This window comes from Rhinoraja longicauda, chromosome 28 (assembly GCF_053455715.1).
Source record: "Rhinoraja longicauda isolate Sanriku21f chromosome 28, sRhiLon1.1, whole genome shotgun sequence".
NCBI classification, from domain to species: Eukaryota; Metazoa; Chordata; class Chondrichthyes; order Rajiformes; family Arhynchobatidae; genus Rhinoraja; species Rhinoraja longicauda.
This window is the reverse complement of record NC_135980.1, coordinates 4,236,126-4,251,671: the sequence shown is the minus strand read 5'-3', so window position 1 is coordinate 4,251,671 and position 15,546 is coordinate 4,236,126. Positions and strand designations below refer to the sequence as shown.

Below are 15,546 nucleotides of genomic sequence, written 5' to 3'. Positions count from 1 at the left end.
AGATGCTGCCCGACCTGCTGAGTTACTCCAGCACTTTGTGAATAGAACGCCTAAGAAGACTGAAGAGATAATGGGTTAAATTTTCTCAGACCTGGATTTATGATTTAATTTCCACCTGGGCCGATATGATGTAGCTTGCAGTTTCTATTGGCTAAATCAAGAGAGTTTGGACAGTTTCAGTCTGTTTCTGTAGACACAATTGCAGATGCTGGAATCTTGAGCAAAAGACAAAGGACTGGAATATCAGCGGCTCAGGCAGCATCCATGGAGGGAATTGGACAAGTGACCTATTGGGTTGGGACTCTTCCTCAGAGTGATTGTTTGGGACCCCACTCCAGACTCATTCAAGCCTGAAGAAGGGTCCACCTTTGGCACTATCGTGAACTATTTCTTTAAATTGTGTTTTGCACCAATGTTTTTCTTCTTGCGCAGTCTTCTTTCAGATATTTTACGTGTAATTTATGTATAATTAAATTTTGGCTGGTGTTGCAAGTGGCACGGTGGCGCAGTGATGGAGTTGCTGTCTTACCGCGCCAGAGCCCCAGCTTCAATCATGACTGTGCGTGCTGTCCGGACAAAGTTTGTACGTTCTTCCTGTGACTCCGTACAGAGTTTGTACGTCTTCCCTGCTCCTGGTTTCCTCCAACACTCCAAAAATGTGCAGGTTTGTAGATTAATTGGCTTCAGTAAAAATTGTAGATTGGCCTTAGTGTGGACAATGCTAGTGTACGCGATGATCAGGAGGTGCCCACAATGGCTGCCTCACCAACAGTCTGTCTCTTCCCTTCCTCCTTTGTTGTTTTGTAGTATGTGTTAAATGTATGTTTTAGTGTTCTTTAGTTTGTTTTATGTGCGGGTGGTAGTTGGGGGAAACTTTTTAAAAATCTCTTAACTCAACATGTTTTCCTTATCGTATCTCCGTCCTCTGCTGGCGGCCTCTGCTGGGGACCGACTTTGTGAGCTCCAACCGCGGGAGCCTGCAGGACTTAACATCGTGGAGCCGGCGGTCCCTGTCGGGGATCGACCTCGGAGCTCCAACCGCGGGAGCCTGCGGACTTTAACATCGTGGAGCTCGCGGTCCCTGGTTAGGGACCGACTTCGGAAGCTCCAACTGCAGGAGCTCGATCGCCTTGATGCGGGGGCTTCGATTGCTCCGACGCGGGAGCTTCGACCACCCCGACTGCGGATGGTTCAACAGCCCCGTCCGCAGGAGAATAATGAGGGAAGATGATAAGACTTTATTGCCTTCCATCATAGTGAGGAATGTGGGGAATCCACTGTGATGGATGTTTATGTTCACTATTATGTAGTTGTGTGTCATGTTGCTTTTTTGTTTAGTACGGCTGTATGATAATTCGAGTTTCACTGTACCGTACATGTGACAATTAACAGACCTTTCAACCCTTTGAACCTTTGTTCGCCGGTCAGTGTGGACATGGTGGGCCGAAGGGCCTGTTTCCTCGCTGTATCTCTAAAGTCTAAAGTCTAAAGCAAGGTTTTGCATTCCACCTGTATCTCACCTTTCTTGTGGATACGATGACAAATTCAACTCACCCTACCTTGATGTGACCGTTTGTCTACACGTGTCTTTCAGATGGGGAGCTGCATGCAGTGGAACGGTGCATTGGGGCGAAATTGACCACAAATTGCTGGAGTAACTCAACAGGTCAAACAGCATCCCTGGAGAACATGCCGAGGTGGTGACTCGGGTCGGGACCTATCTTCAAGTTTTGGGTTCTTCAGCGTTAAGAAGGGTCCTGACCCAAAACGTCACCTCTCCATGCCCTCCAGAGATGCTGCTTGACCTATTGAGTTACTCCAGCAATTTGTGGTCAATTTTGCCTCAATGCACTGATTTACTCCAGCACTTTGCGACCTACACAAAATGCTCCAGCATCTGCAGTTCCTTGTGCCTACCTGATAGTTGGCTCAATGAGCAAAGCAGAAGGATAATTCCATTTATTCCAATGGCATCCTGGCCACCGTGGAATATAAGTTGAAGTTATTAAATAAAATTAATTAAAAGATAGGATATACTTTTACAAGAACCCAATAATTTAATGGTCTTCTTCATTGCCCCTGTGATAGAAATTTGATGATAGACACAAAGTGCTGGAGTTACTCAGCGGGTCAGACAGTATCTCGAGAAAAGGTGACATTTTAGGTCGGAACCCTTTTTCGTACGGAGAGTAGAGTAGGGCGGGGGGAGGGGGGGGGGAGCGGGGGATTTGGAGGTGGGGGGGGGGGCGGGGGGGGGGGGCGGGGGGGGGGGGGGGTGGGGAAGGAAATTGGAGGTAGGAAAAGACCAGAACCAATCAGGGCCGGCAATAGACGACCACGGAAGGGTGGACCCCACAATGACCCATTTTTGGCTGGAGAAGAGGTGATAACGAAGAGATACAGGGATGCAAAAGTGGAACTAATAAGATGACTAGGGTGGGGGAAATAGGAGATGCAGGGGTTCCTTGAAATTATAAAAATCATAGAAACATAGAAAACACAGAAAATAGGTGCAGGGGGAGGCCATTTGGCCCTTCGAGCCAGCACTGCCATTGACTGTGATCATGGCTGATCATCTACAATCAGTAACCCGTGCCTGCCTTCTCCCCATATCACTTGATTCCACTAGCCCCTAGAGCTCTATCTAACTCTCTTTTAAATTCATCCAGTGAATTGGCCTCCACTGCCCTCTGTGGCAGAGAATTCCACAAATTCACAACTCTCTGGGTGAAAATGTTACTTCTCACCTCAGTTTTAAATGGCCTCCCCTTTATTCTTAGACTGTATCCCCTGGTTCTGGACTCCCCCAACATTGGGAACATTTTTCCTGCATCTAGCTTGTCCAGTCCTTTTATAATTTTATACGTCTCTATAAGATCCCCTCTCATCCTTCTAAACTCCAGTGAATACAAGCCCAGTCTTTCCAATCTTTCCTCATATGACAGTCCCTCCATCCCAGGGATTAACCTCATGAACCTACGCTGCACTGCCTCAATAGCAAGGATGTCCTTCCTCAAATTAGGTGACCAAAACTGCACACAATACTCCAGCTTTGGTCTCACCAGGACCGTGTACAAGTGCAGAAGGACTTCTTTGCTCCTGTACTCAAATCCTCTTGTTATGAAGGCTGTACCTGCACGCTTCACCTGACTGGTGTACAACGATACCAAGGTCTCGTTGCACTTCCCCTTTACCTAATCGGACACCATTGAGATAATAATCTGCCTCCTTATTTTTGCTGCCAAAGTGGATAACCTCACATTTATCTACATTATACTGCATCTGCCATGCATCTGCCCACCCACTCAACCTGCCCAAGTCACCCTGAAACCTCCTAACATCCTCTTCGCAGTTCACACTGCCACCCAGCTTTGTGTCATCCGCAAACCTGCTAGTGTAACTTCTAATTCCATCATCCAAATCATTAATATATATTGTAAATAGTTGCGGCCCGTGCACCGAGCCTTGTGGCACTCCACTCTCCACTGCCTGCCATTCTGAAAAGGACCCGTTTATTCCTACTCTTTGCTTCCTGTCTGCCAAGCAATTCTCTATCCATGTCAATACCCTACCCCCAATAGATTTTTTTTTAGATTTAGAGATACAGCGCGGAAACAGGCCCTTCGGCCCACCGAGTCCGCGCCGCCCAGCAATCCCCGCACATTAACACTATCCTACACACACTAGGGACAATTTTTACATTTACCCAGTCAATTAACCTACATACCTGTACGTCTTTGGAGTGTGGGAGGAAACTGAAGATCTCGGAGAAAACCCACGCAGGCCACGGGGAGAACGTACAAACTCCGTACAGACGGCGCCCGTAGTCAGGATCGAACCTGAGTCTCAGGCACTGCATTCGCTGTAAGGCAGCAACTTTACCGCTGCACCACCGTGCTGCCAGCGGTACCAGGTGCATTGTTTATACCGCTGGGTTGTAAGCTGCCCAAGCGAAATATGAGGTGCCATTCTTCCAATTTGCGTTTGGCCAAACCCTGACAGTGGAGGAGGCCCAGGACAGAAAGGTCAACCTTTCTGTCGACAGTTACTCCAGCATTTTGTGTCTATCTTTGGTATAAACCAGCATCTGCTGTTGCTTTTTATTCCATAAAGGCTGATCTTGGCAGCAATGCGTTGTCGTGGATGTCCCTGTTTCTGGCACTGTCCTGGTTTTGTGTCGATAAGATTGTCCGCATTGGAATCTTTTCTTGGGAACAAAGACGGCTATTATAAAAAATGCCAACGTCAAAAGAAAAATCAAAGACATGGTGAAACGTCAAAAGAAGGGCCTCCACCCTAAATGTCGCCAGTCCACTTTCTCCAGAGGTCTCTGAAGAAGTGTCAACACCCGAAATGCCGCCCATCCATGTTCTCCAGAGATGCTGCCTGACCCGCTGAGTTACTCCAGCACTTGGTATTTTAGGCATGAAACATGAAGACTAGTGTGCCTTGCATAGTAAAGCCTGCTCAAAGTACACGGCACTGAATGGATTTTGATCACAAAAAAACATAAACCTCCATCGAAGAGCAGGCACACGAGGACTGCAACTGCATCTTGCGTGTCACGTTATTTACTTTCCACTAGCACGTGAGAAAAAAAATTGGGCAATCGTTTTTTTTTGGGAACTTGATTAGAGCAAATTCTGATGTCTGCAATGTTTTATGTATATTGGCACCAGAAGGATTTTCCAATTAGCTTTCGGGTTAATATTTACTGCCGCTGTGAAACCAAACCGAAGCCTGTGTCATTACACAGTAACTCCGGTGGTGAAAAGCCAGGCAGGTTGGACTCCGCGATGCGTACGTTAATAGATATTCTTACCTTGCATTTTGGGGTTCGTGCTGCCAGATGAAAATTCGGCAGTCTGCAATCCATGCTACTTGGTAGAAGTCCCGCTTGCCCCAACTTTGAACGTTCCACGGGCGGGTTCAATCATATCGGTCGCGGAAACCGCCCTCTACATATCTGGCGAAGCAGAGTTGGATCTGACCCACCTACAGGACGTTATCAGCGGGCCTTTCGGAGAAACAGCACTTTCCTTCGCACCCTCGGGCTAGGACCCTGCAGGACTACCTGAATTGGAGATCATAAGGCCGTCTCTGACCCCGTGGTGATCCAGTCAAGAGTGGGTTAGTGAATCAGCTGTCTCACATTATTTCGGCCGGGTTAACTCCTCCCAGCCAAAATCCCTCTCCCCTCCCCTCCCCTCCTCTCCCCTCCCCTCTCCTCCCCTCCTCTCCCCTCCCCTCCGCTCCTCTCTCTGCTGGTGAAATCATTAGTAGTCACTGTTTAAACAAATAGAATCTCAAAGTAAACAGAAAGAGAACGCATGCCAAGAAACTGAAAAGGGATATCAAAGGGTGATCTCGGGCGGATAAAGCTGCTGGCCTGCTGCGCCGGAGATACAGGTTCAATCCCGACCTCGGGTGCTGTCTGTGTGGAGTTTGCACGTTCTCCCTGCGCCCTCGTCGGTTTGCTTAGAACTCTCTGCTTTCCTCCCACATCCCAAAGACGTGCAGGTTTACAGGCCTATTGGCCTCGACACATTGCTCCTAAAGTGTAGGGAGAGGATGAGAAAGTGGGATTACATAGAACATAGGACATAGGACAATGCAGCACAAGAACAGGCCGTTCAGCCCACAATGTTTGTGCTGAACATGATGCCAAGACCAACTCTCATCTACCTGAACATAGTCCATATCCCTCCATTCCCTGCATATCCATGTACCTACCCAAAAGTCTCTAAAATGCCTCTCAAAATGCTGATGCAAGAGCAAATCTAGTAAATAGGTGACGTTTCTGGTCGGAACCCTTCTTCAGATTGAGAGGTGGGGGTAGGAAGAGGCCAGAAGGAAGCAGGGCCGGCAACTGATGACCAGGGAAGGGTGGAGCCCACAATGGCCCATTGTTGGCTGGGGAAGAAGTGGTAACGAAGGGATACAGGGAAGTGTACAGTGGAAATGGGAGGATGTCTAGGGTGGGGAGGGCGGGGAGAGAGGAAACCCTGCACTCCCTCTCCCCCCCCCCCCCCACTCCCTTGCCCTCCTACCCGTCCCTCTGTACGCATCCCTGTATCCCTCCGTTATCACCTCTTCTCCAACCAACAATGGGCCATTGTGGGCTCCACCCTTCCTTGGTCATCTATTACCAGCCCTGATTCCCTCTGGCCTTTTCCTACCTCCAGTTCCCCCCCCCCTCCCCACCCTCCCCAGCCCCCACTCTACTTTCAGTCTGAAGAGGGTTTCCGACCTGCAGCGTCACCTTTTGTCCAGAGACACTGAGTTACTCCAGCACTTTGTGTCCATCATCAAATTTCCATCACTGGAGGACATGGCCAACCTAGACGACCATTAAGTTATTGCATTCTTGTAAATACAAACAGGAGGAACAACACATCATACTTTGCTTGGGCAGCTAACAATCCAGCAGTATCATATCATATCATATATATACAGCGCGGAAACAGGCCTTTTCGGCCCACCAAGTCCGCGCCGCCCAGCGATCCCCGCACATTAACACTATCCTACACCCACGAGGGACAATTTGTACATTTACCCAGCCAATTAACCTACATACCTGTACGTCTTTGGAGTGTGGGAGGAAACCGAAGATCTCAGAGAAAACCCACGCAGGTCACGGGGAGAACGTACAAACTCCTTACAGTGCAGCACCCGTAGTCAGGATCGAACCTGAGTCTCCGGCGCTGCATTCGCTGTAAAGCAGCAACTCTACCGCTGCGCCACCGTGCCGCCACTCAGTATGAATATTGATTTCTTTAATTTCAAATAAACTCTGCATTCCCTCTCCTCCCCCCCTCCCCCACCTTAGCCATCCTACCATCCCACCGTTCGCATCCCTGTATCCCTCCTTTATCACATCTTTCCCAGCCAACCATGGAGCATTGTGGGCTCCACCCTTCCTTGCCGGCCCTGCTTTGTTCTGGCCTTTTTCTTACCTCCAGTCCCCCCCCCCCTCTCCACTTTCAGTCTGAAGAAGGGTTCCGACCAGAAACGTCGCCTATTCTTTTTCTCCAGAGATGCTGCCTGACCCACTGAGTTACTCCAGCACTTTGTGTCTATCTTCGGCGTAACCCAGCATCTGCGGTTCCTTCCTACACTGGTTTAGGTTAGTTCAGTTCAGTTTATTGTCAGTGAAAAGCCTTTGTTGATGGCGAACCAGTCGATGGAAAGACTGTACATGATTACAATCGAGCCGTCCACAGTGTACAGGTACAGAATAAGGAGATGGCGTTTAGTGCAAGTCCAGTAAAAGTCCCATTAAAGATAGTCCGAGGGTCTCCAGTGAGGTAGATAGTGTCTCTAGATGTTGAAAGGGTGGTTCAGTTGCCTGTCATTCTTTATTTTTATCCAAAATAGCAAAGTATTCTGTGGGAAGGAAGGAATGTGGGCAAAGAATTAGAGATATGGGGGGGAAAAAAAGCCTTCGCACGGTTGAGTTACTTTACTGAGCAAATGAATTTTAATGTATGGTAGATTAATTGAGCCAGGCATCACAACATAGTTAGAATAAACGAGATGGCGGAAAGTGTTGATTGATTATCAGATTATTTATATTAAAGAATTTTTTAACAATTTGGAACCATGTAGTTGATACATCAAAATTGCTTAGTTTATTGATTTGAAGGCCATTAACTTGAAACAGAATTGACTAAACTGTAATGGCGAATTGATTCATACGAGCTCAGCACCGGAAAATTATTTACTGTCAAATATTAACAATTGAATGCAAGGTTTAGATTTTCTTTTACTGATTAAGAAATTAATGAGCTGGCAGTCTCTGCATGAATACACATGACTATGAAATGACTATGAATTGAAATTAATAAATTAAGTTCTGGAGATTTTTTTGCATCGCATACCCCACAGGAAATATATAATTTCAGTACCGTGTCCCCAGAGCACAGTTATATGTTCATTTTATAACAATTTGAAAATGGTAATTCCTTGATTGTTAATTGCGAATTGGCTTATATTTTCCATTTCTGTTTTTTGGATGTGGTATCGCTAAATAATAGAGGATGGTGGCAGTGTTTTCGTTTTTAGTTTAGGTATGCAGCGCGGAAACAGGCCCTTCGGCCTACCGGGTCCGCACCGACCAGCGATCCCCGCACATTAAACACTATCCGACACACACTGGGGACAATTTAGTACCAGGTGGTGGCACCGTACGATGGCAGCCGACTTCAGGGAGCACCAGGCCGCGGGAGCTTCGACCGCCCCCGATCGCGGGAGTTTTGATCGCCGGCTGCGGGAGATTCGTGAAAAAATTAGGAGTGATATTGTTGAACCTTCGATTAAATTTGATAAGACTTGGGGAACCTTTATTCAATATTTTCACACAATATAAGTTGTTCCCTCTCCAGCCGTTATAATAATTTTTTACCTTTATTTGGTGGAACAGATTTAACAACAAACAAGGGTCTAAACTGTTGAAATTATTTTTTTGCAGCCCAGATTCTGTTTTCTTTTGTTTTTTTTTGTATGTTTGCTTATTTTAGTTTAGGCGGGTAAATTATTTTCTTTTTTTTTTCTTTTTATCTTTAAAAAAAATACATATATGAGTTCTCTTTTAACCTTTTATCTATAATTACATAGAGACTAGGAGGTCTATACCCTATATGTATTTTGAAACTGGATTTATATTAAGGCTACATTTGTTGTTAATGTAATCCTGATCCCTATGTATCAATATCACTGTTATGCTTATCATTTTTTGAAATTTAATAAAAAGATTTGAAAAGAAAGAAGAGGAGATTCGTTCAGCCCGACTGCGGACGGATCGACAGCCCCGACCGCGGGAGAAAAGGAGGAAAGAAGAAAAAACTTTATTGCCTTCCATCACAGTGAGGAATGTGGTGGATGTTTATGTTAACTTTTACGTAGTTGTGTGTCTTGTTCTTGGTATGACTGCATGGCAAATCAAATTCCTTCTACGTTGCAAAACATGCTTGGCTAATAAATTACACGCGTTACGTGTTACGGGTTATACCAAGCCAATTCACCTACAGACCTGCACGTCTTTGGAGTGTGGGAGGAAACTGGAACACCCGGAGAAAACCCACGCAGGGCACGGGGAGAACGTACAAACTCTATACAGAGAGCACCTGTGGTCAGGATCCAACCTGGGTCCCTGGTGCTGGATGGCAGCAACTCTACCGCTGCGCCACCGTGCTGCCCACGTGGGGAACAGTGGGATATGGGAATTGAATTGAATTGAATACTTAATTTCACAAGTGACAAGTAATTCTTTGCTTGCATACCCAAGCTATTGAACTAGTCACCCATACAGGGCGTTTACAAAGTTACAAATTCCCCCCATGCCAGGTCCCCCTTTGCTCTCCCCCCCGTCCCCCTCCCTCACGCGGTCCCCCCCACGCCAGGTCCTCCTTCGTTCCTTCCCCCGGCAGCGGCGTCCTCACTCCCACGTCTCCGCCCTCGTCCGTCGGTCGGCACCATCGATCAATCACCGCACCGACCCCTCCACTAACGGTGAGATATGGGAAACAGTGGGGTATGGGGAACAGTGGGATATGGGGAACAGTGGGATACAGGGGAACAGTGGGATACAGGGGAACGGTGAGTTATGGCGAACAGTGGGGTATGGGAAACAGTGGAATACTGGGGAACAGTGGGATATGGGGAACAGTGGGATACTGGGGAACAGTGGGATATGGGGAACAGTGCGATATGGGGAACAGTGGGATATGGGGAACAGTGGGATACTGGGGAACAGTGGGATACTGGGGAACAGTGGGATACAAGGGAACGGTGAGATATGGGGAAGTTGGATATGGGGAACAGTGGGATACTGGGGAACAGTGGGATACTGGGGAACAGTGGGATACAAGGGAACGGTGAGATATGGGGAAGTTGGATATGGGGAACAGTGGGATAGTGGGGAAGTACGAGATATCAGGAACCGTGAGGCCACTGAGGAACAAAAGTTTTGAATTGAGGAAAAATCTGAGAGAGAGAGAGAACTGAGAAACTAAAATAAAAAATGACAGCACAATGGCGCCGCTGGTAGAGCTGCTGCCTCACATCTCCAGGGCAGCCCGGTGGCGCAGTGGTAGAGTTGCTGCCTTACAGCGAATGCAGCGCCGGAGACCCGGGTTCGATCCTGACTACGGGTGCTGTCTGTATGGAGTTTGCACGTTCTCCCCGTGACCTGTATGGGTTTTCTCAGAGATCTTCGGTTCCCCCCACAAAAGTTAATTGGCTTGGTAAATGTAAAAATATAAAAATTGTGGGTATAGGATAGGATAGTTCGGGGGGTCACTGGTCGGAGCGGATCCGGTGGGTCGAGAGGGCCTAATTTCCGCACTGTATCTCTAAACTAAACTGGGTTCAATCCAAACACCAGGTGCTGTCTGTGTGAAGTTTGCACGTTCTCCTCGTGACCACGTGGGTTTCCTCCGTGTGCTCCCATTTCTTCCTGCATCCCAAAGACACGCGGGCTCGTAGGTTAATTGGCCTCCATAAATAGCCCCTATTGTGTAGGGATTGGATGAGGAGGTGGGGGAACATAGAACTAGGTAAAAAGTTCTGGAATAACTCAGCGGGTCAGGCAGGATCCGTGGAGAAAATGGATAGGTGACATTTCGGGTCAGGACCATTCTTCAGGCCTAGAACTAATGCGGACGGGTGATTGATGGTCAGTGTGGACTCGATGGGCCAAAGGGCCTGCTTCTATGCTGCATCTTTCAAGCAAGCACTAGATTAACGAGTGGATGTAAGTAAAAATTGACAAAGACCGTCTCAACTCTCAGATGGCAAAGTAACTGCTGTTTGGAAGTCAAGATGGAAAGTATTTAATTTGTAAAGAAAAATCCACAGGGTAAAATATTCCAAGCTGAGGAGGCATTGCACCGACAAACATTTCAGTTTTAATGAACTTACGTGCTAGCTTTGTAAATCTGTCATAATCATCCTTCGCCCTGCAATAGATATACCTTGAGGTACGGCACGAGAACAGGAAACTGTCACCGAGTTAAGCTGTGAAATGGATTCATTATTGGCCAAGGCATCTCGCTCAGCTTTGCCACTAATGGGGACCTATCTGAAAGATTGTTCATTAACGGCATGCAAAATTGGGTGGCCCAGCGAAGTTTTGACCTTTCAAAATATAACATTTGAAGTCGGTGTTAAATCCGGGAAATTACATTCTGTATCGGCTGGATCACAAAATGCTGGAGTAACTCAGCGGGTCAGGCAGCATCTCAGGAGAGAAGGAATAGGTGACGTTTCGGGTCGAGACCCTTCTTCAGACTGATGTCAGGGGAGGGCAGGACAAAGGAAGGATATAGGTGGAGACAGGAAGACAGTGGGAGAACTGGGAAAGGGGAGGGGCAGAGAGGGACAGAGGAGCTATCTAAAGTTAGAGAAGTCAATGTTCATACCGTTGGGGTGCAAGCTGCCCAGGCGAAATATGAGGTGCTGTTCCTCCAATTTGCGGTGGGCCTCACTATGACACTGGAGGAGGCCTAGGACAGAAAGGTCAGACTGGGAGTGGGAGGGGGAGTTGAAGTGCTGAGCCACCGGGAGATCAGGTTGGCTAAGGCAGACTGAGCGAAGGTGTTGAGCGAAACGATCGCCGAGCCTGCATTTGGTTTTCTCCTTCCGTATCGGCTGGGAAGATGCAGCGAAAGACACTTGTCCTTTCTGCCTCAGAGCGGATGGAGCTGCTGTCTGCTTGTGCACCCGGCTCAGATGACGGAGCTTTGTGTGGGGTCAGAGTCGTTTGAGATCTACAATGGGCTGGAGGGATGGTCATCACATCAAGGTGGATAGAACAGGCAAGGGCTTGGTCATCTCTGGCCGGCAAGGATTTGATTCTCTGGCTTTGGAATGAGCTAAATTGGGTTGGCGCTCGAACCGACGCATCTATTATCCCTGGATCATTTAACAGCAAAATCTGCACGGATAACGCTTTTGCTTTCACGCACACAATAAATGTTATCTCCAAGTAATGTCTCCCATCAGCTGCCAACCAGTTTGAAAAATTGTTGGAGAGATTGAAGCTGGACATCTATGTAGTCAGGCAGCTCTATGTAGGAATGCAGAATTGTACAGGATTTTTCATTTATTTCCATGTTTCACTACGACACCAAAAGGGGCCGTTCAGCCCATCAACCCTATGCCGGCTCACACAGTATTCCTAACCCTTCGCTAATTTTCTCTGCAATCCTCTTTCTCCCACTTTTCCATCCACTCTCCGTAGATTCTACGTACTGTCTGTCCCAGGGAAATTAATTGACCAACCTGCACATCTTTGGGATGGAAGGGGAAACTGGAAAAACATAGAGAAGTACTGCACAGAACAGGCCCTTCGGCCCACCATGCCTGTGCCTACCATGACACCAAGTTAAACTAATCCCTGCTGCCTGTATGTGGTCCATGTCCCTCTATTTCCTGCCTGTTCTTTGACTTTCTAATTGTCTGTTAAATGTTGTTGTGGTATCTCCGACTCAACACGGCAGCCTGTGGCACTGAATTCCACAGATTCCCCACCCTTCGTCATTAGCCTATGTGGCAATCACAAATCTTCACAGGCGTGGGAGAAGTTAGATGGGGCTGGTGGATGGTGAGGTGATGTATTTCTTCAGTCATTAAGGCTGTGCTCTGTATGGTACTGATGCCCACACTTTCCATTCTCAATGCCATCGCAAACATCCCTTCTCCATTCTGAGTGGCTACGATCAGGGAAGATGCTGCACTTAATTAGGCTTTGAGAACATCCTTGAATCTATTCCTGAACACATGTGACAATCAACTAAAGTAAACTGAACTAAACCAAACTAAACTGAACTAAATGTGATACTAAAGAACCATTGATTGATTGAGAAAGGCACAAGGACGTGCAGGGAATAGAGAGATCTAGACCATGTGCAGGCAGATGAGATTAGTTTAACTTGTTATCATGTTCGGCATGAACACTGTGGCCCAAAGGACCTGTTCCCGTGCTGTACTGATCTATGTACCATGTTCTATGTTCTATGTTCTATGTTCATTGTTCCATGTTCCATGTTCCAGAAAGCCTTCGACAAGGTCCCACATAGGAGATTAGTGGGCAAAATTAGGGCACATGGTATTGGGGGTAGGGTACTGACATGGATAGAAAATTGGTTGACAGACAGAAAGCAAAGAGTGGGGATAAATGGGTCCCTTTCGGAATGGCAGGCAGTGACCAGTGGGGTACCGCAAGGTTCGGTGCTGGGACCCCAGCTATTTACGATATACATTAATGACTTAGACGAAGGGATTAAAAGTACCATTAGCAAATTTGCAGATGATACTAAGTTGGGGGGTAGTGTGAATTGTGAGGAAGATGCAATAAGGCTGCAGGGTGACTTGGACAGGTTGTGTGAGTGGGCGGATACATGGCAGATGCAGTTTAATGTAGATAAGTGTGAGGTTATTCACTTTGGAAGTAAGAATAGAAAGGCAGATTATTATCTGAATGGTGTCAAGTTAGGAGGAGGGGGAGTTCAACGAGATCTGGGTGTCCTAGTGCATCAGTCAATGAAAGGAAGCATGCAGGTACAGCAGGCAGTGAAGAAAGCCAATGGAATGTTGGCCTTCGTAACAAGAGGAGTTGAGTATAGGAGCAAAGAGGTCCTTCTACAGTTGTACCGGGCCCTGGTGAGACCGCACCTGGAGTACTGTGTGCAGTTTTGGTCTCCAAATTTGAGGAAGGATATTCTTGCTATGGAGGGCGTGCAGCATAGGTTCACTAGGTTAATTCCCGGAATGGCGGGACTGTCGTATGTTGAAAGGCTGGAGCGATTGGGCTTGTATACACTGGAATTTAGAAGGATGAGGGGGGATCTTATTGAAACATATAAGATAATTAGGGGATTGGACACATTAGAGGCAGATAACATGTTCCCAATGTTGGGGGAGTCCAGAACAAGGGGCCACAGTTTAAGAATAAGGGGTAGGCCATTTAGAACGGAGATGAGGAAGAACTTTTTCAGTCAGAGAGTGGTGAAGGTGTGGAATTCTCTGCCTCAGAAGGCAGTGGAGGCCAGTTCGTTGGATGCTTTCAAGAGAGAGCTGGATAGAGCTCTTAAGGATAGCGGAGTGAGGGGGTATGGGGAGAAGGCAGGAACAGGGTACTGATTGAGAGTGATCAGCCATGATCGCATTGAATGGCGGTGCTGGCTCGAAGGACTGAATGGCCTACTCCTGCACCTATTGTCTATGTCTATTGTCTATTGTCATACATGATCAATTTTATAAGGAGCATATATAAAATTAAACTTTAGCAAAAACAGGTTTTGGATGAGAGCAGATTTGAAAAGTAAAACCCTACCACAATGTTTATTCTGTGTTGCACAGAGAATCCAAAAGTAAGATTTCTAAATTCTGCTTCCAATTTTAATCGAAATTTGTATTTGGATTCTCCGTACAAAAGATTTTTTTTCTTAGTTTTTAGAGACTCACTGAGTCCATGCCGACTAGCGATCCCTGCACACTAACTATCCTACATATGCTAGGGGCAATTTAGAATTTTACCAAAGCCAATTAACCGACAAACCTGTCGTCTTTGGAGTGTGGGAGGAAACCGGAGCACGCGGAGAAAACCCACACAGTCACGGGGAGAACGTACAAACTCCGCCCGTAGTCAGGATTGAACCCGGGACTCCGGCACTCTAAGCACTGTAAGGCAGCAACTCTACTGCTGCGCCACCGAACCGCCCCATCTTGAACAAAGAAGTGAATGGAAATTAAGTTCTAACTTCTATTTGTAGACCAGGTGTTTATCAGTTGCTGGTGGGATATGCATAAACTAAATTATTTTTTAAGTGCTGGAAGATATCAAATGTATCAATTTCACTGGAATTTAGCAGGATGAGAGGGGATCTTATAGAAACATATAAAATTCTTGAGGGTTTGGACAGGCTAGATGCAGGAAAAAAAATCCCGATGTTGGGGGAGTCCAGAACCAGGGGTCGCAGTTTAAGAATAAGGGTAAGGCCATTTAGGACTAAGATGAGGAAAAACATTTTCACCCAGAGAGTTGTGAATCTGTGGAATTCCTGCCACAGAGGGCAGTGGAGGCCAATTCACTGGATGTATTCAAGAGTTAGATATAGCTCTTAGGGCTAACACAATCAAGGGATATGGGGAGAAAACAGGAACAGCTTTTTTTTTGGATGATCAACCATGATCATATTGAATGGCGGTGTGGGCTCGAAAGGCCGAATGGCCTACTCCTGCACCTATTCTCTATGTTTCTATGTTCCTATGTATCAAGATTCCAGCACCTGCATTCCATGTGTCTCAGATGTAGTCTATTTGTCAATTTGTTTTTGCTGCAAAGTCTTCCGTCCATTACTCACTCCATTTATATTTTAATTTGTGAATGCGTAAAAGTACAGCTCTTGGTCTGCTTATAATTATCCCCGCGCAGGTTTGATCCGCTGAAGCAGGATGAATATATTCACGAGCGAGAGTTTTACACGTGCAATCACTTTTACCGAAAGAGAGAGAGAGCTGAAGGTTTTGATGAGGCTTCACAGC

General features: G+C 46.8%; 1 protein-coding gene across 4 annotated transcripts in view; it reads right to left on the bottom strand.

Moving 5' to 3' along the window:
• The window catches only part of LOC144607146 (uncharacterized), a 57,657-nt gene extending 52,518 nt beyond the window's left edge, over positions 1-5,139 (bottom strand). For all 4 annotated transcript variants that reach the window (XM_078423774.1, XM_078423773.1, XM_078423776.1 and 1 more), the window contains exon 1: positions 4,823-5,139. Coding sequence is in view for 3 of the 4 variants with exons in the window: in XM_078423773.1 (XP_078279899.1) it covers positions 4,823-4,829 (7 nt within the window). In the remaining variant the exon portion in view is untranslated. The remainder of the gene's footprint in view (positions 1-4,822) is intronic.
• Between the last annotated feature and the right edge of the window lie 10,407 nt (positions 5,140-15,546).